At 37.1% G+C, this 24,330-nt stretch overlaps 1 protein-coding gene across 3 annotated transcripts in view; it reads left to right on the top strand.

Annotated features, from left to right (window-relative positions):
* LOC129748066 (proton-coupled amino acid transporter-like protein pathetic) overlaps positions 1-20,735 on the top strand; it is an 80,232-nt gene extending 59,497 nt beyond the window's left edge. For all 3 annotated transcript variants that reach the window (XM_055742535.1, XM_055742534.1, XM_055742536.1), the window contains exons 5-8: positions 8,620-8,741; positions 19,290-19,616; positions 19,676-19,888; positions 19,961-20,735. In XM_055742535.1, coding sequence (XP_055598510.1) covers positions 8,620-8,741; positions 19,290-19,616; positions 19,676-19,888; positions 19,961-20,384 — 1,086 coding nt within the window. In that variant the 3' untranslated portion in view covers positions 20,385-20,735. The remainder of the gene's footprint in view (positions 1-8,619; positions 8,742-19,289; positions 19,617-19,675; positions 19,889-19,960) is intronic.
* The last annotated feature ends 3,595 nt before the right edge of the window (positions 20,736-24,330 follow it).

Raw genomic sequence — 24,330 nt, 5'->3', positions numbered from 1 at the left:
GTCGTATTGATTTACAGATTCTCTACAGAGGTTCGGCTAAAAATCTCTACGGTGAGTTTCAGAGAATCTCTACCGAGAATCGAAAACCGAGCATAAGCCTCTTTACAGTTTCCGGCTTGACTTTTCGGCTGGCTTTTGTCCACATTTTCTTGAACTCGTTGATGGACTGTGCTTCTCTACCATCCTCCGGAAGATTGCGCTGGATGATTGCCCAGTACCGGGCGCAGCTCAGGACAATTTAACGGATCTCAAAAAAACATATCTTGAAGGATTTCAGTAGTTTGAGAGTAGCTGAAGCGTAGTGTGCGGAAGCAAGGTCAGGCCAGAACAATGGTGGGCTTATATGATGACGATGAAGAGGAACCAGGCGGTTTTCGATGCATTCCTTACGATAATTTTCACCATTTATGGTACCTGTTGTAAAATATGGCAAACTTCTTTCTCCGCAAGAGCAGATAGCTTGTCAAACAAGCACTTTTTAGCCAAACTTTTCGATTTCAATGGATCATGAGGTACCTCCTTACCAACAATTACGTTGAAAAATTGCGGCCCAGGAAGAACGGCTGTGTCCAGTTTGCAATAAGTTTCATCGTCCATCAAAATGCAACGGTTACTTTGCTTCTTCAAAGTTCGCTAGTTCGTGCTGTTCCGCGCTCCGTTTAGGATGTCTCTGCTTTCTGTAGGTCTTTATGTGGTTCCTTCATTTTACGTTTTGGACGGTCCCAACGGAAATTTTCAGTTTCTTGGCAATTCTTCGAACAGAGTTGTGTTCATGTGACAACAAAAGCTTAACACATTTCTTCTCGATTTGTGGATTTACTGTGCCTCTTCTGGTTTCGGATCTTGGCAAATCTTCAAAAGTACGGTGCTCTCCAAACTTCCTGATGATTTGATAAACCGCAGACTTCGATCGTTTCACAAGCTTTGCAATATTTCTACACGATAGTCCATCTGAGCAGTACTTTTGAATTACAAAAACACGGGTTTCTTTATCAATTTGTCCCATTTTACGAAATCCAGTCGCTTTCTCACAAAAAAAATATGTCAGTGCTTTGTCAACAAACTTTTATACACGATGAAACCAGTTTCATCAAATTTGGGTTAAACGTCAACTTTTTATCGTAGCATCTAGGTGTCCGTTTTATAAAATGAACACTCCTTATTATTGAATTCAAAATCTTTTTTTATAAGAATGTAACTTTTTTTTTATACTTTAAACAAAATATGGATAAAATTATTCGACCCGGTTTCGAAGGAATTCTCGGCTCATTAGGGCCAACGTAGAGGTCAAAACTCCTACGTTTTAGGTTGTTTGCATATCTGGAATGTAAATAAGAAATTTGATTTCTGAATCTTAATTCACAATTTAATTTTTAAATAAAAAAAAACTTTTTTTTTAATTTTAAATTATATTTTCTTAAAATGAATTCAAAAAGTGAATTGTGAGTGTTTGTTACTTATCACAGAATATTTTACAAATTACACAGATTTGGATTACGCGCAATACATCTATCTATATCATAACCTTTAAGCCACGATTTTGAGATATTTAGTGGTATGAATAAGGTTTAGCAATTGCTTCGGTAGCTTTTACTTTGCTCGAAATCAAGCAAAGCAAAAGCCCAAAGCATTTGCTTAGTTTGGTATGAATAAACGTTTGCTTAGCAGATGTGTACTAAAGTCTTAGAACATAGCTTTTGCTTCGAAAAAAAGAGCTATCCAACCAGCAGAATCTGAAATTTTCTAAAGTAAAATGAAAGAAGACGATCAAAAAATTGAAAAGTACGGCTGAAATAGCCATGAAATCGACGGTGCGGGTGGTGGGTGTAAGAACGATCGGAAGTCAATACTGTAGAGTCGATATCAAATATTATGCGAGACTTATGATTCACCCCTCACAGTCTTGTCGAAGTAGGCTGGAGAAAACATGCGGAACTGGAAGAGAGAGAACTAAAACGTTCAGTTGAATGCGGACAGCGAACGGAATCAGTGCAATCAGAAGAACGTCCTACTGATTGGCAGAGTTTTGAAGAGCTACCAAAAAGGCGGTTGATTGTCCATACTTGGAAGGACTCTACAATTTGGCGCAGCCGGTACGATGGTAAGCGTTTTTTTTTTCTTAAGTGCAGCTCTGTAAAAAAAATTGACGTAATTCGACCTCGGCGACGGCGGCGTTGATATTTCCATTGTGATGCTTACCGCAGCAGAAATCCAAATAATAAATCGGGGGAGGAATGAATGATAGAAGAAAACGAATCCGGATGTTCAATTTAATGACGGTGGAAGAATGAGAAGCTACTTGGAATTCAAATGAAAAGATCCGAGTCCGGCTGAGGGCCGAAGCGGCAAATAAAATAGATCCGAGTCCGGCTGAGGGCCGAAGCGGAAAATAAAAAAGATCCGAGTCCGGCTGAGGGCCGAAGCGGCAAATGAAAAGATCCGAGTCCGGCTGAGGGCCGAAGCGGCAAATAAAGAAAAGATCCGAGTCCGGCTGAGGGCCGAAGCGGAAAATGAAAAGATCCGAATCCCTCTGAGGGTCAAAGTGACAAACGAAAAGCGAGGCAAGGGAGAAGCAATGAATTTGCGATAGAATAGAAGAATCAGAGTCCGGCTATAGGCCGAAGCGGCAATAGATAGAAAGAGAAAGCACTAGAGGATAAATGAAACGAGCCGAGACCATCATAGTGCCGAAGAGGCAACTGAAAAACTGTGCTTGAAAGAGATGGCTGAAAGCAGAAGATGGATAAAATGTTACACGAAGTTAGTATCGAATTATTTAATTATTGGGGCGAAAATGTATGTTGATTTTCAGTGGAAAGACAGTTGGGTTGAACTTGTTTGATTTAAGGTGAATTCACGAATGCTCAGAAGAGGATGAAGAAATAATTAGGAGACAGTTTTGACGCTTCAACTATTTGCACCGATTGTGATCCCGAAGATGATATTTTGTCGTCTGTAGGGTGAAGCTCGTGGCGGTGTAGGCTCACACTTCCGTGACTGTAGACCCGTTCGAACAATCAGAGTTCTCGATAGCTCCATTGAAAGACTTGAGTTTCTTTTTATTGACAAGTGCAATGAATGTGGTTGAGCACCGGTTATCAAAGTGGTTGACCGGGTCTCGGATGTATCGATCTACTAATCTTCAGACCAAGTAATGTTGAAACGGATGAAGAAGAAAGGATTTGAATAAATATAGTTTATCGACTAATTTGGATACGAAATTAGAGGGTGCTTCAAAACTGTTTGCTCTCTATAAAGCTGTTTCTATTTTTGTCAGAGCGTAGCAAAAAATAAATGAGGATTGGATGTATAACATGATGTATGTTACCGATTTCGAGGTTTAGTGTACAGAAATCAAATTTATGTTCAGTACAACTAATGATGGAAGGTTTACGTATAAAAAATTACAGAGTTTTCGTGTTTTGAAAGTTTGCTAAATGGTTAAGCATGTATTAATATTTTCGATGATGATATAAACAAATTAACTTTTGATTTTGGATCATTTTTATTGAACTGATTGTTATATCATATGAAGACCGTAAAACCTGAAGGGTTTCAGATCATCATCATCAATTTTTGGAACGCGTTACCGTGAAAGACTAAATAAGCATTGTCGCTGAATCCCCAAACCGAAATTTTCGTCAACATCAGCGTTGGCGACATCACTGATGACATTTCATGTTGACTATCAAACATCTTCTAAGTGTCGGAACCAAACAAAAGAAAGGGTTGCCGATTGCCGTGGTGTTAGATGAATTCTTCATCGTCGCTGGTTGGTAAGGTTGCCAATCACCAGCGCAAAAACTTTGGGTTTCAACTGCATTGACAATATACCTCGGATCGGAGGTTTTTGTAGTTGAGTTGATGGCTCCATTTTGAGTGATTGTGCTAAGAGGAGTGCCCAAGTAACATTTAAAGTTTTATAGCGGTCTACTAGGTAAACTTTTGGTTTTATAAGGGGCTTTAGGAGTCTTATTAAACTTTCGGTGTTACTTGGGGTGATACTGGTAAATTGGAGGACCAATGTCAAACGATAGTACCCAAGAATAAATGAAGTTTTAAACTACAAAGGTACTGGTTGCTGGGCGCTTCATTGGTTGCGATCCGGACTGGAATAAAAAGATTTCAAAAACATTTGTGACACTGAAACATATCTGATTGGTTGTGATAGGTGAAACATAAGCGAAAGAAGAAACCGTCCCACTCAGGTAAAGCAACTGTGGTATCATTTTTCAGTGAGAGAGAGAGAAAGAGAGAGAAGCTTTTGATCCTGAATTAGAATAAATCGAACGAGGTTTAATTTACAGATTGTGATCTAGATACTTCAGATTTGTGAATATTTTACTGGTTTAACTAAAATCGGCAAATGTTATTGAATACAGCCCTGATTGAATTATATTCACAGGAGCCTAAAGAAGATTCATTGCGTAATCAGCAAATTTATTGTGAGACTTTGGAAAATTCAAAGAGCAATTTAACAAATCTAGAAACTGAATTTGAATTTCTTGCCTTTTGCGATCTCCTCCAATCCATTATAGTTGCTGTTAGACGGTCTGAGCTCTTAAACGAAAACCATAAGTTTTGAGTCACAATTTATGATTAAATTTGAATTATAGGATTTTCATTTTTTTTTTCTCAAATTAAGTTGTGCTTTTTTTTGGAGAAGAGATGAGATGTAGAGTCGATATAAAATATTATGCGAGACTTATGATTCACCCCTCACAGTCTTGTCGAAGTAGGCTGGAGAAAACATGCGGAACTGGAAGAGAGAGAACTAAAACGTTCAGTTGAATGCGGACAGCGAACGGAATCAGTGCAATCAGAAGAACGTCCTACTGATTGGCAGAGTTTTGAAGAGCTACCAAAAAGGCGGTTGATTGTCCATACTTGGAAGGACTCTACAAATACATGCTCGCATGTTGATGTTTAAAGAAAATTGAATATTGTCAAACAAAAATTGGCCAAGCTTTTTAACATTTATCATAAGCTCTCCCACACGTTTTCGGATAGGGATAATCCGATATATAAAAAAATAGGCAATAGGCGCGCATCTTAACTTAGCGGTTTTTTTTTTTATCTTTGAATTATAAAAAAAATCATATAAATTTGGGAGATCTGAATTATGTTTAAAATTATTACAACTTTCTTCCAACTTCAAGCCGATTGGGACTTCTTCCACTGTAGCCGGATTTTTTTAATTTGAAATATTTACTAATTGATTTGTTTTGTTTCATCTTAGACGAATCATTTCATACAACAACAGGAATATGAAAAAAGTTGGGTTATCACTTCGACTGTTCTTTATCTATGTTGAAAATGCCTTTTTAAATTGTATTGAAGTGTAATATTGCTAATTTTATAAATTCATGACGTTGTTGAAGAATTTGTTTATTGGAAAAGTCTGCTACCAAGCATGCTTAGAAAATAAAGTAATTGCTAGGAGATTTCTCGAGCGATTGCTTCAGATTTGGGCTTTATTCATACCGAACTAGCTTGTTCTAAAAGTAAAAGCTCCTGACTGAGAAAACAGCTGTCAGAAAAAACTTTATTCATATCAACCGAAGCAATTGCTTTCTGCGACTGCTCGAATGCTCGATTTAGTTTAGCAAAAGCAATTGCTAGGGGTTTTTCATACCACCTATTAAGAGGGGGGTAGGGTCTAACACTTTCAAAAAATCGATTTTTTTATTTTTTTATTTTCTTATTGTAAAACATTTCAAGAATGTTGTGTCAAATTTTCAAGTCAATTGAAGCAAAACTGTAGAAGTTATAGGCCTTTATCTCCTCCTATCTAATACTGCAAGAAAGCAAGAGCAGAAACTTTTTTCTAGAAAGCACATTTTTAAAGTCCGTGGACATCGTCATTTGACAACTATACTTATCCGATTCTTTTCAAATTTGGAACATATTTTCTACATATAAAATACCAGACCCCAACGTTTTTCTTTTTTGTTTTTTTTTTTACTTTGGGAAGATTTTACAGGTATAAAATGGCCGATTTTTTCGTGAAAAATCGTAGTTTTCACTTCAAACAGCCACAAAAATTTCATAAAAAAGTTTTTAAGTTAAATAAAAACGTTGGGGTCCAGAAAAACATCTATTAAAAATATTTTGCTCTGATTTTTTGACTGCAGATTATTCTGTGCTGAGATACAGTGTCCACCGCATATCCTGTTTTCTAAAAGGCATCCTCGAAAGTGCTCCGTCACCGGCTCATTTTTCAATATTTTTCTATGAAAAAATTACTAAATGTTCTTTTAACAATGCTTTGTATAATGCAAAAAATTTGAATACATTAGTTTGAACGATAGCTCTAGAAAAAAAATCGTGAAAATGGTGTTTTTATATACCCGTTAGAGCCTACCCACCCCCCCCCCCCTTAAATAAGTTAAGCTAAATGTGGATAAAGTCTTACGAAGAATTAAGAAATTATTTAAATTTCTCTTCATTTGGCCTGAATTCTGTATAATTTTAAGGAAAAATAAAAAAGTTTTTAAATGAAAAATTTTCACAGATAACAATATAAATTTATTGGTAAAATTAAAGAATTTTAATTTTTTTGGAGGAAAAAATGTTTTTTTCGTCTACCTTCTAATAATTCTATAAATTTAATTTCGGGTTCAAAATCTGAACACATCTAAGAGTCGATATGAACCTTAGGTTGCTTCCATTGGCACATTCCCAATAAGTGACTTTGGCGACTATTAACGAAGAAACGTTCAAGTGCTATTAAGAAACGATTAAGTGCGGTCTAAGTGAAAGTTTGTCTGAGTGAAAAAGACAAATAACGTGAAAATGCAGAGAATATTTAAGTTCGCCACAGTGACTACAGGTGAGAAAATTTTAATCATGTTCAACGCTTAGAAGGAAGTCATATCTAAAAACGGAACGTTCCAGATGTAGAACTTTCACATTTGAGAAACTACAAATTTAACACATTGTACTAATAATACAACAAAATAAAGTTAATTTATCAAAAATTTTCAACTCTTTCTAGCAGTTAAAAATCCCAATACAATAACTGCATAATTTTTATATGAAAAATATGAAAAGAATTGATTAGAAAAAGTCTTTTGTGGTCAAACCCCATACGATTTATAACATGTCAATGGTTTTTTCCAATTTCTTTGTCCACCCGATTGATAATTTTACTGAATCAGCTTTCTAACAGAATATCGATTTACTACATCTAGCAAAGGGCTATGGAGAACCAATTTTTCGAAAGCGAAATTGTTAATCGATATACGATTTACAACACCCAAAATTTAGCTTTTACTCTAATCATGAGTTCTCAACATTTGAACGTCATTGGCATAAGATGAGAAGCAAAAAACAGTTTCTCGTTTCCAATTCCCTAGCATTTTTGGTGATCGTTGTGGCATAAAAGCTTTGACAATTAATAATAGTATAAATTTTCATCTGTTTTCATTGCAACTTTTTTAACCACCTGGGGCAAAAAATAAAAAAAATCATATCCAATTAAACATCATAGAAATTTCTTAGCAGTTCCCCAGTTCATCATGATTTTAGGAGTTCCTACAGATTTCGTTTGTTTATAATAGTATACATACATTCGATACAATTTGAAACATTTTCGGAAAAATACTATAAACATTTTAAACCAAACACTAAAGAGAAATTAACAAATATTTTATGAGGCTCATTAAAATAATCTAATTTTTAAATTTCTAGTTCAAGTGAATTCTGAGAAGAGTTGCGTGAATGTAATCCTCGTTTAACGTCTCGGCATAAAGTTTAATGGGACCTAAACTGAAACCCATAAATATTCCCAGCACATTGCTACCGAATCACTTCCCATGTGAGTAACAACACCGCACAGGTAATAAGCTCGCCAATTTACGATCGACTGTAGGTACTGTTTTTTTTTCTTACCCAATAAACTAGCGAAACAATCGGTATGCGAAAATTGACAAAGATAACATTATCGTCACGTTTGACAATTTTTATTGCGCCTGTTTCTTTGAATAGCCACCCGCCTACACGCGACATCCCTTGAACTAAGGCATTTCGCGTACATGTTGCCTAAAACAATCAAATACTTTAGTAGAAGCTGCATCATATCTATACTACCTACGTCTAACTGTTGTTCACGCATCCCTCATTAGCATGGCTGAGTCACACATAAATTAAACCCGTAAAAGAACGATTTGTTGTGACAGAACAGACTGAGATGTCACATTTTATGTGATTCCGGAACATAGAGATACCTACACCGGCGCTAGAACGTGTTTAGACTTTACAATTGACTTATGAACCGATGAACGTCTTTCGAGTTCCGGGGCACGTGCTAAGTCTGATACTGGACAACCGGTTTCGCGATCGGCCGGATTGAACTGATACCTTCATTAGGAAGTAACCTTCACCCGTCTGGAAGCATCTTCTGTTTCCATCTTTTGTTATTTATGTCCTAATGCTCATCATTCAATGTCTGCTCTTCCCTTTAACTATGAAGCCGGATGGGATTTATTGTATGCTCAACTAACACTGTAATCGACTTTTGAGATATGATATGTTGTTGCTGGTTTGACTTCCTAATTAGTTTGATTGATAGCTGAATTGCCTTGCCCTCGTCAAAATTTAATTTCGTTTTTTTTATAGGTAAAAACTTCACATGACGTATGCAAAAGGACAAGGATACCGGTGTTAGGCTTTGCAGAAACTGCCGAACGAGTCTTCCAATATGGACCTGTTAAGCTGCGGAAGCTGGCTAATTTTTCAAAGTGAGTACCAGACGTGGTAACGAAAAAAAAAAATTAGAAATAAAATAAAATCCACAAAAAACAAGACCGTTCTAATCCAGAGCTGCCAATGGTTCAATCTCAAAACTTAAAAATTAACAATAATTGAGTTGGACGCTTTTGCGTTTATTGAATTTTTTCATTTGTTTTTCAACTTGTGTCTTTTATTGAAAGAAAGTTACAACTTTTTTAAAAATATGTAGACACCTGAAAAATTTCCCTATTCTCTCGAGTGTCAATATGACAATATTGGAAGTTTTATAAACGAACACAAACACATACAGGATCTCAATGAAACTTGATGTATCCTTGAAAAGATTCCTTTTTTTCTTAACACTAAGCGTACATTTTTTGAGAATATGATGGCTAGCATCTTACAAATGCTTAATCCACCAACCCACAGGCACACTATGTATGCCGTGACCCGGATTCGATCTCATGCCTGCCGGCTAAGAAGAATTGAAGGCTACCCTCTAGGTCACGGGCTGCGGCTGTAAATTATTTTGATATGGTTCTATGATTATTTGAGACTCCACCCTTCTTCCAGTGAGCAGGAATATAGGACGAGGGGAAGATTGCCCAATACAATTTTGTTAGAATAAGCTCTCAATTTAGGTTGACAAAGCCAGCTAATGGAATCAAGTATGGCATGGAAAGGTATTTGAGTACTAGATATGTTTCCACGATTGTTATAGATCCTAACGCCTTGCAGTGTGGAGATGGTAGGATAGGAAGTGGTTCAATATGAATTTTGTTGTAAAGCTTGAAATGTTTCAACCAATGTGATTAAATTTGATATGAGAAGGTTTTGAGTACGAAAAAAGGGTAAAAAGGGTATGATTATTAAGTGGAGACCTCGACTTCATTCTAGCAGTGGGGGATTTGAAAGGCAGGAGAGCTCCCTTTCCAGTTTTTTTTACATAAATCAAGAACATATCAAGCAATGGGTGCATATTTTAAAAGATAGGTTGTTTGCGTATGAATAACTAGAGATCCTCCTTCTTGAGGGCGGAGTCGGGTAGAAAGAGGCAGGATTTATTCATATTTTATTTGACATAACTCGATAACTCTTATCAAACAAATGGAGCCCAATGTGGCATGTGACATTTTTCATGTACTCAAGGTATTTCTATGGTATAGTTCGTGAGCCCTTCCCAAGCTGTATACATATCTCAGGTGACGATGGAAATCCCGTGCTAAGTGTTAGTAAAAGTTTTTTTTTGTAAACAATGTAACCATGACAATTCGTGACGTCAGTTGCATTTTCAAACAACAGCGAAAACTATAGAAAAAAAATCGTTGCCAACTGCTGTTTACGATTCTCGCCTAGGATACATAAACATCCTGGAAAGTGACGTAGGCTTTGTTTACTTTTTTTACTTTTTGAATAACGAGTTCTGTAATAGTGTGCGTGTTTGTTCATCACCTTCTTTGTACCACATTGAGCCCTTCCCGCATTAGAGGGGGCAGAGGGTGGGGAATTTATAGCAATTATTTACTTAATACATTTAAGAATTTATGAAGCTCATAAAACAGATTGAAAATTTCAAATCTTGGAAAAAAATTAAGATCCCGAGCAGACTTTTATTGCAAAATAATACCTATTTTTGCTATCATGCCTTGAAAGTAGAATGAGGTATCATTTTGCCCGAATAAAGGTGGTACAATGCCAAAATTTGGGTCTCACTTTTCATATATGGATACCTCAATCATGTCAAGTGTAGGTTTCACTGAAACCATAATGATACCTCGTTTAACCACCCTCTCATAACGCGTTTTGAGAGCATAATGATGCCACTTTTTGACTTCGATTGCTTGCAAAATTTGGTATCGATGTGCTTTCAAAATTTCTTTCAAAATGCTGGCAAAACGAGGTATCATTTACCTGTCGAGGAAACCAAAATATGGCATGCATATGCTATCAGCATGTGCAATATAGATACCCAAATTTTCGCATTTTACCACCTATATCAGGGCAAAACTATCCCAAATCTTGCTAACAAGGCATGAAAGCAAAAATTTACATACATAATTCAACTATTAAAGTTTGCTTTGTGAGGAAAATCGCAATGAATTTCTGAAATCACCTGTATTGCGATGAATCATCTAATAAGATGAGAATCTCTGAAAAAATCGCCTGTATTTATGCAATCATCCAACATTACACTAGCTATAAAAAATAAGTATGCATACCTTGCAAAAATCGCCTTCACTTATGCATTGTGTATAATACTTATATCATGAGAATATAGTGTCGGTAAATTTCTACCTAGTGTGTTTATTTTAATGGCATTTTTTTGGGAGTTCACAAATCTTCTGAGATTTTAGGTTATCAACAAATCACTTTCAAGCAGAAATATTGACGTTGGGAATATGTTTTTTTAAACGAAAAATCCATTACATTATTCAGATACCATTATGTCTGGCTACGTTTGAATTTATATTTATGTATTCAAAACTGTCGTATAACATGTACACAAAACGTGATGATTGTTGATTGTTCTTCGTCCAAATCACTGCGCAATCTTTATAAAAGGACTAGCTGACCCGGTGTGCTTTGCTACACCTTTCAAAATCAAATGATATTTTCAAAAATTATTCAAATTTCTATTGTTTTATTGGCATTACTTTAAATCTAATTATAACATAATTTATAAGTAACCGCTATAAAATGAGAGCTGCAGCTGAAGTTTCGAATTGCAACACAAAGATAAGTTAAACGAATGTTCTAAATCTTGCTCTATAAATTTGTGTTAAAGATCTGATAATTTGAAGCTGTCTGGACGGTCTCAAATTAATCGTACGCAAACAATCTAACTTATAAAATATGGTTGTTTTTTCTTGATATAATCTGGATTTATGCTGAAAAACTGATAAGAGAGCCCCTCGTCTGTCCTTACCTTCACCCCAGCTGAACGGAGGTCGTGATTTTTAATAATCATACCTAATTTTTTCGTTCCCAAAAATCCTCTTATATCAAATATAGTTCCATTGGTTGATAAGTTTTTAAGCTTTACAACAAAATTTATATGGACCCTCCTCCTTTCTTCCCCTATCTACACTGTAAAGCGTAAGAATCTATAACAATCGTAGAAAGATATCTCGTAACCAAGTACCTTTCCATGCCATATTTGTTTCCATTTGTTGGCTTCGTTAGCATAAATTGAGAACTTTTGCTAACACTTTTGCTAACACACTGGCTTACCTCCCTCCTCCTATGTACGTATTCACTGAAAGGAGGATGGTGTGTCAGATAATCATAGAATCATACAAAAATGATTTTCCATGTAAAGTTTTGTCCATTTCTCGGATTTTATAAAAAAAAAGTTAAATGTAAGCCTCCTCTTCTCGAATCCAAGTTCCCTCATATGCCAAATATGGTTCAATTTGCTCGATCAACTCTCCAGTTATACTGAAAATTGTAAGGGAGACCTTTCCTCCCCCTTTTCATCCACCTCTTTGAAGGAGTGAGGGGTACCAAATATTCAGAAAAGCATTTCTCGTACCCAAATATCGTTCCATGCCAAATTTGGTTCCATTTGCTGTTGTAGTTTTTGAGTTATGATGTAAAAATTGTATGAAACTCCCCTCCCTCTTTCCTTTCTCCCCACTGGAAGAAGGAAGGGTTCTCAAACAATCATTAGAACATGTCACGTTCCCAAATACCCGCCCATGCCAAATTTGGTTCCGTTTGCTTAATTAGTTTTTGAGTTGTGTAAAAAATTATTAAAGAGGCCCCTCCCCCCTTTATTTCTCCCTACTGGAAAGAGGGATGGGTCTCAAATAATCATAGAAATATTTTTCGTATCCAAATACCCTCCCATGCCAAATTTGGTTCCATTTGCTTTATTAGTTTTTGAGTTATGTAAAGAAATATGAAAGAGGCCCCCTCCCCGTTTCTACAAAAATGGGGGAGGGGTCTCAAATAATCATTGAAATATTTTTCGTATCGCAATACCTTCCCGTGCCAAATTTGGTTCCAATATCTTGATTAGTTTTCGAGTTATATGAAAAATTGTAAGGTAGCCCCCCTCCCCCCTTCCTATCACCCCACTGAGAGGAGGGAGGGGTACGTAAAATTCATAGGAATATTCTTCGTACCCAAATACCACACCATGCCCATTTTGATACCATCTGCTTGATGGGTGCTCGAGTTATGCAAAAAATTGTCTTTTGTTTGGGAGGCCCCTCCCTCCCTTATTGAGAGAGGGAGGGGTCTCAAACCATAATAGGAACCTTCCCCTGCCTCCAATACCCCCACCTGCCAAGTTTCGCGCAAATCGGTTCAGTAGTTTCCGAGTCTATAGGGAACAGACAGACAGACAGACAGACAGACAGACAGACAGACAGACAGAAATTCATTTTTATATATATAGATTCAAAATATGCTTTAAAATGATACACCTGATTGCAAAATCAGATTTATACTTTTTAGACTGTTGTTTGTTTCTAATCAATCTGGAATCAAACTATGAATAATTATTCGTGAAAATTTTTAACATAATTTTTAAATTTGTTGATTGATTCTAAAGATTTGAATTTGAATATGATTTGAAATTAATATTGGCCCGTTGATTAAAGATTGCTCATCCCTGATCTACCTAAGGATTGACTCGTTACATTATAGTATTGTAAAAAACTTCTGAGCTTATGCATCTATTTGTGGAGGTGATGATCATAACGATATATCCAATTTCAGGAAATTAGTTTAAGTCTTCTTTGTATTACAATTCGAAACTTCATGTTCTATTTATGTTGTACATAATTTGATTTAAAATAATACTCATATAACAAATAAAATTTGAATAATTTTCAGAAAATTTCATTTATTTTTGAAAGGTGTAGCAAACACACTAGGTCAGCTAGTACCAGATAAATTTTGAAAACAGGATTGAAAAGTTAACGTTATTTGGCACAATTTTGCACGCCTAGATTAAAAAAACGAAACACAGAATTTTTGACGAACTTTTAAAAGTAGCTGTTTTTAGAACTTTTGATTAATTTGCAATTTCTTAGATTTTCTTGCCCTGATTTATATTTATCATATTTGTCTAAAGTATTAGAATCAATATAAAATAACCTCACTTGTGAATATAAATTTATAACGGAAATCTCGCGTTAATATACTCCAGTGCAAAGTTTGATTTAAGTCTTAGAAAATCTGAAAAATTGCAAATTGACAAAAGGTTAAATAATAGCTACCTTTAAAAATTCGTCAAAAATTCAGTGGTTCGTATTTTGAAAATCTAAAAATGCAAAAATGTGCCAAATTACGTCAACTTTTTAATCCTCTTTTTAAAATTTATCTTGTGTGACTTAAACAATATGACGATTCATTGATCGAAAAGTACGGGTTTTACACCACTTTTTTACATTTTTTTGTGGCCATGGTCTTAAAAAAATTTAAAATAATACATCTTTGTATGCAACGTATAGCTTCTAACTTCAGTTTTCTTGAACACTGAGTGATTTTTTAAGTCTTTTTTTACGAAGCATGATTTTTCGGATTTTATTCATAGACTTTTAATAACGGAAAACTAAAGTGCTGTAGGTGAATAAATTGACACTCCAGGGACTGTATCTGGTAAAAAGGGACAGATGAGGGTAAAAGAAATGACCTAAGAACGTTTGCAACTGGTCTGAAATCTCGGATTTGAGTACCAGAGATGAATGACAAATGTGAGACTCGTATCGACACAATGCTATATTTAAAAAATGAGGTATTCTACTTGTCGGAATTGACTCTTAAACATTGGAATATTTCAATTGTTATTGAATTTCTTGATTTTCGCCTAATCAAATCCAAGAACTAAGCAAGTTTCCCAACACGAAATAATAGTTTGTCAGTGTGTCTATCGAGCTCCAAAATTTAATTCCTATTTCTGACGTCTGACTTCCCCGTTCGTAAAAAAAACCCGAACGAAATACACTGATGGACATGAGTATTCGACATTTTTAGTGTTCTGTTGAAGTTTTCGTTGTTTTATTATATTCCTTCTTGTTATGCAAGAAGAGTTGAATATGAGAAATTGTATGCCTTTCGATAGAGAACATTTGACAAAATCTATTCGTAAAGTATGCAAATATCACACACTACTCAGAGTGACTGTACACTTAAATTAATGCGATGATTTAGAGTGTGTCGCATAATTTTGTCCATCAGTGTACAGTACGATCCATAAAAAATGAGAAAATCTCTCACCAAGGTTCAAAAAACACTTTTTTTTAAGTCAATATAATTTATAATCTTATTAATTTATTCAGGCATATAGATAAAGAACGAACACGAAATTATTGCGACACCGAAAATGCCATGCCAATTTTCTTATAATGTTTAGAATCAAACCAAAATTTTAGGGTAGTTTTATTCATATGTTTACATAAAAAAAGTTAATCGAGTCTTTACAGTGTCATTCGGTACCAGTTTCTCGTTTTTTTTATTTTAACATGTCCTTCTTGTCTTTTGCTGTCTTCTTGCTCTTCCGAAGTTCCCGCTTCATTATTGCCCAGTACTGTTCCACCGGAAGCAGCTCCGGATAGTTTGTCGGGTTCATTTCCTTTGGAACAAAACGGACAGAATTGGCCTCATACCACTCCAGGACACTTTTAGAATAGTGGCGTGATGCCAAATCTGGCCAAAATAGCGGAGATTCGTCGTGCTGCTGCAAGACCGGCAAAATGCGCTTCTCGAGGAACTCAGATTTGTAAATCTTACCATTTACTGCGCCCTTTGTCAGGAAAGGCTCACTCCTCAGTCCGCAAGATCAGATGGCATGCCAAACGAGATATTTGGTGGCGAACTTTGACAATTTCTCATAGAACTTGCTTTTGCAGTTGAAAAACTCCAACCCCGGAATTTGCTTAAAATCGGCTTGTATATACGTTTCGTCGTCCATCACACAGCAGCTATATTTTGTCAGCATCTTCTCGTAGAGCTTCCGTTCTTGAGTTTTAGTCGTCGATTGTTGTCGCTCATCGCGGTTTGGGAGGTTCTGTTTGTATGTATGTAGTCCAGCTCTCTTCCGTGCATTCTGGACGTAGCTCTGCGACATAACGATCTTTTTAGCCAAATCACGGCTTGAGACGTTGGGATTTTCTATAACCATCCGCTTCATATTTTCCTACGTCTTTTCGTTCTCCGGTCCCGGTTTTTTCCAGCTCTTTGCCGTGGTCCAACGTCAACCGCTCCTGGTACCGCTTCAACACTCTGGAGACGATTGAATGGTGAATGTTCAACAATTTCCCTAACTTCCGGTGCGAAAGGTCAGGAAATTCCAGATGTTTGGAAAGAATTTGTTCTCTCGACTCGCGTTGGCTCACCTTCATTTTCGTTGAATTGAAAAAAACGACTTTGAGTTTGACAGCATTTAAACAATACACATCAATGAGAAAATTTGCAAAGTTTGGTTGATTTTTACCAAATGGTAAAAGAGTTATGAGCTGTTGAAAGTGCCGCAATAATTTCGTTTTCGTCCTTTAGTAAGTGTAAAGCACAGGAATCGTGCAAAATGAGAGTATCATGACAAAGTAATTTTAACAAGAAGAATGGATGAGAATACTAAATGGTGGACATAGAGTTAAATTATCATGACGCTGTATTTGATAATACGAGATGGAAAGATTTCAAATTCAAATTTGCCCGTTGGTTTAAAGGTTGCTCACCCGCCTTGGTCTAAAAAAAACAAAAACGGACTATTTGAAATCATGCTATCATACATGTTTAGAAGTTGTGTGCGTTTAGAGCAAGTCCAATGGTGTTGGGAAAAAGTGGTAGGAATTTTGACGTCTGTAGCACAGATGGGAATTTTTCTATCGTGAAATATAGACCAAAAAGGTTGGCCGTCCACCGGTGTGATAGAATACGAAGGTATAAAATTGAAAGCAACCAGCGATGCCAAGAGAATTTGCTTTTCAGTAATTTTACTGACTTTTTGTATTTTGAATTCACCGTTTGAAAATTGAAATCAAATTCATTTTACTTGATCATTAACTTGAAATAGTAATGCCAATATGAAAATGTTATAATTTATAGATGTACACAGCAAATTTTTTTTGCTGGAAACCAGCAAAATTTTGCTGGTTTTTGTCCCGCTGACTTTCCAGCAAAATTTCCAGCAATTTAAATGGCTGGAAAAAACAGCAAACGTTAATGCTGGTTTCCAGCAATTCAAATTGCTGAAAAATCAGCAATCCAGATTACTGGAAACCAGCTATTTCTTTCAACACAACCGGCTGTATTTAGTATCAAATTAATATTTTAATTCAAAATTAAATTTTGATTACTGGCTGTGCATATAATAAGCAATAAAAACAATTATTTCCTCCCGTTTTTCAATAGGAATATATTTATTTCCAGAAACACGATATTTTTTAAAAATATTCTATAACACCGGCTGGGCTGGCAGCTTTGTGCCAAAGTGTTGATCGCCACCTGTAAAAATAGTTTTGATAAGAATATTTTAGAGAATATCTATCTGTCCAAGAAAAACTCACCCTTAACTTATTATCTGGTTGCTAGAATATAGAGGAAATTAAAATAATTATATTAATTTAACCAAAAATAGAATCTCACCTTGCTTCAGCGTACGAAAGAAAAACAAACTCCAAATTGACAACTCGATTGCTGATTTTCAGCAAACTAGATCAATTGCTGGAAAGTCCAGCAATTCGAAAACCGATTGCTGATTTTTCAGCAAAAATGACAAGAACACAACTGAATGCTGAAAAATCCAGCAAATCGAAAACCGATTGCTGGTTTCCAGCAAAAATTTGGATTGCTGAACGTTTCCAGCAATTTTTTTTGCTGGAAATCGAGGCAAAAATTTACAGTGTATGTATAAGTATTGTTTAAGTTATAATGCATCCCAATATTAAACTGTATTCTGCAGAATTAGGAGTTTTGTATTGGAGGGCATTTGATATCACGTGTTGATAAAGTTTTTGAACTCTTTCTAAAACTTTCATTTTCAAAGTGATAATTAAGTAAGTGACAAATAAAAAGTATAGATATTTCAGACACAAGCTGAATTCTACTTCCGATACGACGCCTTGCGTTTGATATGATTGACACTTGTCGAATCAACAGCGAGGGTTCCGTTTTCTAAAGATGATGGATCCATTAAAGACGGCGTTCCGAACTTGTTACCGGACATTCCGACGGAATATCTTTTTCAAATAAAAAAGCGAAACAATTTCCTACTCCCGAAAACCGCTCAAACAAAACATACATACAGAATTTATTTATTCACCCAGCTATCTGGCATCTCTGCGCCTCAAAATGTATTCGATTGGCAAGGGCATGAAAAAAATTGGCTGTAAGTTTTAAAGAGTTGATTAACTTCATTGCAATTCGTATCAATTTAAGTGATAAAAGATTTAAAAAAAAAAGAAAATATCACTTTATGTTTAAATCCTGAAATTGCTCAATTTCCTTTATTTTCCCCTCAACTGAGGTTTTGAGCATAAGGTAGATGGCAGCACCGAAACGTTTCATGCACGAATACTGTATTGCAACGCCGACTCTATCACTCGGTTCGGTGTTGCAAAACATCGTGTTTTTCTATCACCCTCCGCCAAAAAGTGTTATACGATACAAATTTTGCAGCGCGAAACTGTTCGAATATGAGATTTTCCCAACACCGGTGGACGGCAAATGTGTTGTGATGTGATGTAAACCTTCGAAATTTCCAACTCCATCTCAACCAGTGAACTTGCTCTTATGGTTACGCCTCGAATTTTATTCTCACTTTCTTGGGTTGGATATTTACAATTCGTCGTTATTCTTGGATGGATACAAAAGACGCAAGACATCTGAGATTTTGGGGAAAATTCAATTTAATTTTCTATTATGATTACACGCATCATATTTCCTTGTTATGCAAATTTAAAACTTGTTACTTTTTTTTCAAGCTGTTAATCGCGTTTTAAGCCTGTACCTTTGAGGACTGATTGATTGCAATATGAGCTATTATTAGCTATTTGAGCGTTGTGACGCCCTTTTGAAAGTGTTTGATTCCGTAATTTTATTTTTCCTTAACACCATTTAGATTTGTTTTTACTTAAAGTTTAGATTTCTTTTTCGAATCTGATTATCAGACTCTAAAAAAATAAAATATGGGCACCAATATAGGGTGTCTAAGCAAGATTTAAAATTAACAGTATATACACAATTTAGGAGCAAATCCTAATTTAATTTCACTTTTGTATTCTCTATGGTCTTCTGTAACAGTGATTCAATACTAAATTAAATTCCAGTCAATCGTAGGCCAGTGATCGAATTTATGATGAAGACTACTTATTAGCCTCAGCACAGACTGATTTGCGATGATTCCAAAAAGTTTCAATTGGCCAAAACAGTACTGAGTGATAATGACTCTCGGTCCAAAGTTTTGTCCACCGTTCCCGTTTTATACCCAGATTTTTTCTTTGCCCACGAAGCTTTTTTTTGGTCGGTGCTTCAAAATAACAAAATCATGAATAAAATGTTCTCAATTCGAAAGCTAAAATTGCAACTCTTATTTCCCTCAACAGGCTTTTCGTGGATTACGGCCTGATGGCGACGTACTTCAGCGCTGGTTGCGTGTACATCGTCTTCATTGCCAGCTCCCTGGCCAAGGTCATCAACGAGATGGCCGAGCTGGACTGGAGCGTCCGGATCTACATCCTGTTCACGATGATTCCGATCCTGGCGATCGGTCAAATCCGTGAACTCAAGTTCCTGGTGCCGTTTTCGGCCATGGCCAACATCTTCATCGTCATCACGTTCGGCATCACCCTGTACTACATCTTCGAGAAGCCGCTGGAGTTCGACGATAAGCCCGGATTTTCCTCGTTTGCCACTTTGCCGCTGTTCTTTAGGTAAGGTTTTTCTTGTTAAAATAAGAGATTTATCAATTGATGATTTGTAATGATTGCAGTACTGTCATTTTTGCGATGGAGGGTATCGGTGTAGTTATGCCGGTGGAAAATTCGATGGCCAAGCCGCAGCACTTCCTTGGTTGTCCCGGTGTCCTGAACACTGCCATGGGAACCGTCATTACCCTGTACGCTCTGATCGGATTCTTCGGATATGTGCGATACGGAGAGCTGGCCGAGGGTAGCGTCACCCTCAATCTACCTGTTGCTGATGTGTAAGCATTCGAAATTATTTTTTAAATAAAAATTTGTGATAATTAATGATATCACTACCATATTTTCTACAGTGCCGCCAAGGTAGCCCAAGTCCTGATCGCGTTGGCCATCCTCTTCACCTTCGGACTTCAGTTCTTCGTACCGATGGATATTTTGTGGAAGAAAATTAACGCCAAAATTCCCGAGAAGCGTCACAACCTGGCCCAGATTGGAATCCGAACCGGAATTATGATCGCAATGGGAGCTATCGGTCTGGCCGTGCCGGATCTGGAACCCTTTATCGGGTTGGTCGGTGCCATCTTCTTCTCCAGTCTGGGTCTGTTGGTGCCATGTGTCGTAGAGACGGTTTTCCTCTGGCCCGGTGAACTCGGTCGGTTTAAGTGGATCCTGGTGAAGAACGTTATTTTCGGTGCCTTCTCGATATTCGCCCTGGTCTCCGGTGCGTTTGTCAGTATCGAGGATATCATCAAGCTTTACACCGAAGAGAAGCACTAATAGGTAACCGAGCTACTGGATAATATCGGCACTTGATACACGGATTACCCCGGATAATTTTCGACGCTCGGAAGGATTCTTTCCGATGTTCGAAATTGAAACTGGAACTCGATGGACCAAAACCGTTTTCAAGACAGACGAATGATTTCATTCAACCAAACTGTATGCAGGGCTTCAACAGTGTGATCTAGTAGAATGCGATTTACGTATTATTTTACAGTATTTTAAGCTGTAGATTTCAAAAGTTAAACTACACGATATACATAGGTCATCGAACACTTATTGGTTTTATTGATAGTTAAATGTAAGTTTTAAATATAAAAAAGTATTAAATACAATTTTTACTCAAAAGTGAGCAGTTTTTAATTACTTATCGAAATCGAATAGCTAAGAAAAACGTTAGAACGTTCTAATAATAAGGTATCATTTGCTTCACGAAAGGATATGTAAAGCTTAAGAAATATTCTTGTGTATTAATCTTCGGGGTCGTACACTTAGGTTAACAATTTTCAGGATCATATAGCAGTCAATTATGGCACGGGTCTGAGTCTGACCAGTTCAAACGTCATAGAGCGTAGTTTTTTCAACTAATTTTGGATTCTATCAGCACCATTCTATTGATGGAACTCCAAATGTGTTCAAGGATAGCGTACTGTAGACATTGCGCAAAAGACCTTGCTTGCACGAAAAACAAAGTCTTATAACTTCAAAGCTTTATCGACCGTACCTAGGTTTTTCGAGGACATGAAATCCAACAAAGCGCCTGGAATCGATTGCATTCCTGCTGAAATGCTCAAAGCCGACCCTGCCTTGTCAGCACAAATGTTGCACCGTCTTTTCGCTAACATTTGGGATACTGCAACATTCCCGGCCGACTGGATGCAGGGTATCCTCGTAAAGGTCCCAAAGAAAGGAGACCTAGCAGAGTGCGGTAACTGGCGTGGCATAACGTTGATCTGTACAACCCTCAAAGTACTCTGCAAAGTGATCCTGAACAGGATCCAGGAGAAAATTGACGCTACACTCCGACGGCAACAAGCTGGATTCCGATCCGGACGCTCATGTGTGGACCACATCACAACTCAACGAATCATATTGGAACAAATCAACGAATTCCAGGATTCTCTTCTGCTGGTGTTCGTTGATTTCGAAAAAGCATTTGACCGACTGAACCACGAAAACATCTGGGCTGCTCTTAGACGACGAGGGGTCCCAGAGAAACTAGTCCATCTCATCGAAGCACAGTACGAGGCATTTTCGTGCAAGGTCTTGCACGACGGTGTCCGAACCAATCCCGGTAACTGCTGGAGTGAGACAAGGATGTATTTTGTCACCGCTGCTTTTTCTCATCGTAATGGATGAGATCTTAACTGGATCGATTGACTGTAGACCAAACCGAGGATTGCCGTGGAATCCTTCAACCATGGAGCAACTGAACGACCTTGATCTGGCAGACGATATTGTTTTGCTCGCCCAAACACAACAAGACATGCAGAGCAAACTGGACGACCTCACCGAAAGCTCCAAGGCAGCAGGTCTCAAAATCAATGTCGGAAAGACCAAGTCGATGGAAATCAATACAGAAAATCGTTCCAATTTCGTGGTAGCTAGACAACAGGTTGAGACAGTGGAGTGCTTCCAGTATCTTGGTAGCCAGATTACGCCTGATGGTGGTACCAAGAAGGACATCGAAACCCGGATCAGAAAAGCCCGATTTGCGTTTGCGAGTCTCCGAAACATCTGGCGGTCACGCCAGATCTCTCTACGAACTAAGATCCGAATCTTCAACTCAAACGTCAAATCCGTATTGTTGTACGGGTACGAAACTTGGTGCACATATGCGGTGACGACGCGAAAACTGCAAGTATTTGTAAACAGCTGCCTGCGGAATATCATCCGCGCTTGGTGGCCTGGTAACTGGATCTCGAATGAGGAACTACATCGCCGGTGTCATCAAAGGGCGCTAGAAATCGAGATTCGGGAACGTAAGTGGAGATGGATTGGGCACACGCTGCGAAGAGATGAAAACGAGATTTGCAGAGAGGCGCTTGACTGGAATCCAGAGGGGCATCGAAGAAGAGGCAGGCCCAAAAGCTCGTGGCGGCGAAGTCTAGCCGCTGAAATCCGCACAGTTGACGAGAACCTTGGCTGGCAGCAAGTGAAGACGCTGGCTCCGGATCGCCAGCAGTGGAGATCTTTTATCTCAGCCCTATGCGCCGGTCAATCGGCGCTGGACCCTTAGGTAGGTTTTTCGTTTCATTGGCATTCGAACCGCGTAAACAACGTGTTAGGGTAAGTGAGCCCTATTTTGGCATGGTCCTTTGCTTGGCCTGCCAACATGTCTTTCCATGTTTTTCAGGTCCAAGTTGAGCTTAAAAAATTTTGAATATATTTTCATTGCAAAGAGAATAATTTGTTTCAAATCTGTGCATACCGAATTTTTTGATTGTTTGTACTTTAATAAAGAAGTTAATTTTTTTCGATCTGCATCCGAGGAAATTATGTTGGAAATCACTGTATGAAAACCAGATGAACTCACCTTTCTAGTGCAACTGTTAAATTCACATGCGCTTTCAAACGCGGACATTCATTTGAAAAATTTGCAATAAATACTCATGCTTACAGTAAAACTCGGCAAAAAATAAAAAAATACTAGAAAGACTAGAGAGTGAATATTTATTTAGGTTTTGAATAAAGATTTAAAACTAATTTTGTTCCTATTCTTGGCATGCAACTTCAATCGAAATACACCACCAGTGTTGGAAGCTGGAAAAAATACATGTTCATTAAAGAGGTATTTTTGGGCTGATGTTTTCCCTAAAACTCCATTTAAAACTACGCACAAATGATTTCAAACTAATTGGGTTGTATGATCAGACCGTTGCTATCAACTTAAGCTTCGAAATAAGTTGGAGAACATAAGTGATTCGACTAGCTAAAAGTCATATCCAAGCATTTTAAATGCAAAAATTGCTATTTGGGAACCATGAATCAAAGGTACATTGGTGTAGTGTCCGGCTGAGGGTCGTCTAGGAGAAGACACGTCATTCTCCGCTGCTCTCTAACGTACGACTGACTCTACCTTCATACTCTCGCTATAGAGACTAGATGCAGAGGCTTGCGCCGTCAAGCATCATATGTATGGAACTATACAATACTACATTACTCTTTTCTTTTCGTTGTTTTTTTTATTCTATCAATTCGCCTCACTGCTACAACTTTGAATTATGTAGATAATTAACAGATATACTAGTTGTATTGAAAGCCTTTTAAATTTGGATATCTGATGATGACGATGATAGGGCGAATGTTAACAATTCCAACGAATATTGTTTTGAAATGATTTTATCGGTTTTTATTATAAAGCTAAATCAAATGCCTCCAATACTAAACTTCAGGTTCTTCTAAGGTAACAACAATCTCATCTCGTCTTATCTCATCTTCTTTAAATAACATTCTTGTTTTGGCGTTGTCTTCAATCAGCGTATATTCTTCTTTTACTTCCCTTTTCTTTTTGGGTTGGTAGATCGTACTAAATTCTGAATATAATGACCGAATGCTGATAAGAAATAGCTCAGCAAATAATCGAGAAAACCCACACATGTATCATAACCACATACATATTAACCTAACAAATTCTTGCCCAAAATCAGCAGTGACCGAAATTGTTATACCAAATCTAATTAACATTGATGGCAAATGCCCAGTAGTCTCATTGAAGTCCTTTTGTTTTCCTAAACACTGTGCCCACCAACTACTATTATTGCGCCAGCACTAAATTTTTCTTCGGAAAATCTGACATCCGGCAAAGAAAAATGATGTACTAGATTGTCGGAAGTCAGTGTCTTGTGTTTAGTTCACCAACGACGTTTCTTTTTTTTTTTTTTTAAGCACAATACTAACCAATGCCATTCCAAAACTATCAACATCCGATCGCTTCCATGAT

Source organism: Uranotaenia lowii, chromosome 2 (genome assembly GCF_029784155.1).
Source record: "Uranotaenia lowii strain MFRU-FL chromosome 2, ASM2978415v1, whole genome shotgun sequence".
Taxonomy (NCBI): domain Eukaryota; kingdom Metazoa; phylum Arthropoda; class Insecta; order Diptera; family Culicidae; genus Uranotaenia; species Uranotaenia lowii.
This window is presented reverse-complemented; position numbering and strand designations above follow the sequence as displayed.